Raw genomic sequence first — 3,576 nt, 5'->3', positions numbered from 1 at the left:
TTTTTTCAGCATTAGAGTTTCGTGGGTATATAAATGTTCTGTGTTCATTTGGTTGGTTTCATTTGAATTTGCTTCCACTATTCATTTTTTTGTTAATTAATCCAGTGCATTAATTGTTAAAAATCATATAATTGTTTTCTTGATATTTGTTGAACAATTGATCTGCTGCTGTGAGCTATAAAAATTAACGGATTGCGTACGAGTATTGATCGCCAATTTCTACTCATGGCATTATCGTAGCTACAGGTTTTGGTACAAGAAATAGAATAAATGTGGTAACGTACGAATTATCTTTTGAGTGTCTGTGAGGAGGACTATTCGAATGGTTAGAGATGTAATGCACTATGGTTTTATCGTGAATGCAGCTAGTGGATCTTCTTCTTTCACCTCCCGATGTAGACGTGAATGCCCTGAACGATGAAGGCATGACTGCACTTGATATAGCATCTGCGGCTCCTCAAGACAACCCCAATTCTGCCCACATCATACGGAGACTGAGAGATATAGGAGCTTCTCGATCGGGTGTCGTACCAAAATCTAGTACAAAATCTGATGGCTCAAAGAAAGAGATAGACTCAGACACTGTTAATACACATATGGTAGTTGCATCACTGATTGCCACTGTCACATTTGCAGCCATCTTTCAAATCCCGGGTGGGATTGAGGATGATAAAGACAGTATACACTATGGAGCTGCGAAGCTCGCATTTAGTAAAGCTCTCAGATTGTTCTTATTCTCCAACACCGCGGCATTCACCTCTTCCCTTACAGTGGTTGCCGGGTGGTTACTTCGACAAAACTTGAAATACAGATATTTGGGGAACTCACTTATACATATTCTATCCGAGTCCTCGGAGGGGTGTTTGCTAGTCTCAATCTTTTGGACAGTGGTAGCATTTGTGAGTGCCACCATTACTGTCATAATGCCTCGTAATATTGACAGCTTAAAAAGTAAGGATATCAAGGCCTTCTCGAATTATGAACGCCTCTGGCGGTACGAGATCTCTCTCACAACCTTCATACCATTTTGTGTTGCATTCATGTGTTTGGCTATGTTATCAGTATTTCGGGAAAAGAAACTTTCTATCTCGAAGCCTAACACCAGCGTTTTATTTTCCGTCTATGTTGTGATACATATGATCCTTGTTGTTGCCTTCACTTTATATGAGTGAACTATTTTGTTAGCAAAATACCGTTCACATATATTATTGCAGTTCTTTCGAGACCAACTGAACCATAGTGGTCATAGAAGAGGCCAGAACATACAGTACTTACGTAATCTGAAAGGGTGGTTCCTTGTCTTTATTGGAAGACATGTGAGTGCACTTGATTTTCTAACGTTCATGTATTGTTCATATTATTTTTGAAGGTTGTTTTCTATAGTCTTTATTACAGCATTAAAAAAACATATATGTTTGATTGAAACATCTAGCATGAAATGTCTCTTGCATTTCAATGTGTTTTAAATTATAATATTCTAAATATATGTTTTTTATATAAATATAAAGGTTAAATTTGCATATTTGTTTTAATTTTCATTTAATTTTGGTTTTGTTTTGAAAAATATTTGAATATAATTATATAATTTATCAAACTATTAATAGGTATATATATATATTTATAGTTGTGTTAATCAAATATTAAATATTGTTATTTTTAATTTATTAGTGTAATACTTTGTGATAACATTATAAATATTTATGCATATTAATCTTTTAACAAAACTTTTAAGTATTTTTACATGTTTTTCAATTTTATGAATATAATAATTTAAGATGTTTTTTAGAGTTTTATAGAAAGAGAGAATTTCAAAGATATAAATAATTTACGGAAAAGTAATATTTGAATAATGAACTATAAGAAAGAGAAACTCATTAAAAAAAAATTATGACATGAATATTTTGGAAAACACTTTTCAATTGCTTGAAAACACATTATATAGAAAGCTATGTTAAAAATGGAATGTCTTACAAATTATAAGAAATCTTATACTTTAAGTAGACTTTTTTAGCTATATATACATTTAAAGATGCATGCGTTCTCCAATAAATTTAAAATTTAATGCTTCCTCACCTAGATTAGATTTTTATAAAATTGTAATGTGTTGTTTTACTCCTACAATTAAAGGGTTTTTGTCATATTTTGAACCACATGTTGTATTTTCTTATATCTATTTAGAGTCAAACTTGAGAATCCAAAGCATTGGAGGTGAAATTATTTGAACTATCAATTTAAAGGAGAGAAAGTAGATTCAATATTTAGAGTATGGGTTGAAATTTTACATGATATTGATTACAAATACATACTTCTAAATATATGATTGTAGTCTTACTCATTTAGGCAAATTTTTTTAATAATGAATTGACGAATTTTTGGTTTTGAAATGATTCTTTTCAAAAAATTAAGAAGAATTAAATTTGATACAATATGATAATTTTTATTTATTTTTTATGAAAATATTAATATGATTATTTTTTTCTCTCAAATTTGATTTTTATACATTTGATTAAAGTATTTAACTTTAATTAATAAAAATTATCTTAAAAACACATGTTTATTACTTGTATTTAAAGTGTTTATGATATATTCTTATTATTTCACATGTTCATCCCAATTATATTAATTTTCGTTAGATATTTCTATTCTTATTAAATACTTAATTTTTCATTTATATAATGAAAAAAATAAGAATAGATAAAAAAAATTATCTTTAACTAATCTCCCAATGTAATGCTAGGAAAAATCATGTCACAAACAATTCTTATTTGACAAATAATAATATAGAAAAGCTAATTCAATTAATTAAAATATTAATAATATACTTATATAAATTAGAACTTTAATATTTATCCTTATTATTCTTCACTACAAAACAAAATGCTTGTGAAAATAGTAACTAGAAGACGAAAAAATAAAATAAAATAAACATAATTGAAAAAGAAGACGACTTCATTTTTTTAATTCAAAACTAAGAATAATAAGTACAATAAGTTATAATACCTTCAATATTACATTTAGATAATTTATTATTTTTCAAATAATAATATAGTTAAAGTAAACAACATTACCTATACAATTACTAGTACCTTATTATTCCTCCAAAGGAAACTAAATTATCCATTCTTACTGCAGATTATTCACACCAAACCCTTCTTAAGTGTTCCGTAATGTGATATAAATAATAATGGATAATCAAAGAATCACTTTAATCATCAAGATAAGAAAGCACTACAACTAAATATATTCTAATAGTCACAAATGTTCTTAGGTTGAATGACAATATATGTCCCCAAAAACCATGGTTAAGAATACCCAAAATCATTTTTAGCTTACATTTGGTTATTCAAGGTTTAAAATAGGCTTAAAAGGAAATACCACTAAACTCATTATATTGTGTCAGCATTTCTAAAATGTATTTATATATCTTCTATAAATAATAATGGATAATGAAAGAATCACTTTAATCATCAAGATGAGAAAAGCACTACAAATAAATATATTATAATAGCCACAAGTGTTCTCAGGTTGAATGTCAATATATGTCCCCAGTTAAGCATATCCAAATTCATGTTTAAC

General features: G+C 28.0%; 1 protein-coding gene across 1 annotated transcript; it reads left to right on the top strand.

Annotated features, from left to right (window-relative positions):
• Nucleotides 1-359: 359 nt before the first annotated feature.
• Nucleotides 360-1,172, top strand: LOC131876134 (ankyrin repeat-containing protein ITN1-like). Its single transcript, XM_059220927.1, has one exon. The coding sequence runs from the start codon at nucleotides 360-362 to the stop codon at nucleotides 1,170-1,172; it is 813 nt and encodes a 270-aa protein (XP_059076910.1).
• Nucleotides 1,173-3,576: the final 2,404 nt, after the last annotated feature.

Source organism: Cryptomeria japonica, chromosome 5 (genome assembly GCF_030272615.1).
Source record: "Cryptomeria japonica chromosome 5, Sugi_1.0, whole genome shotgun sequence".
Lineage (NCBI taxonomy): Eukaryota > Viridiplantae > Streptophyta > Pinopsida > Cupressales > Cupressaceae > Cryptomeria > Cryptomeria japonica.
Note: the sequence above shows the minus strand (reverse complement) of the source record. Positions and strands in the feature narration are given on the sequence as shown.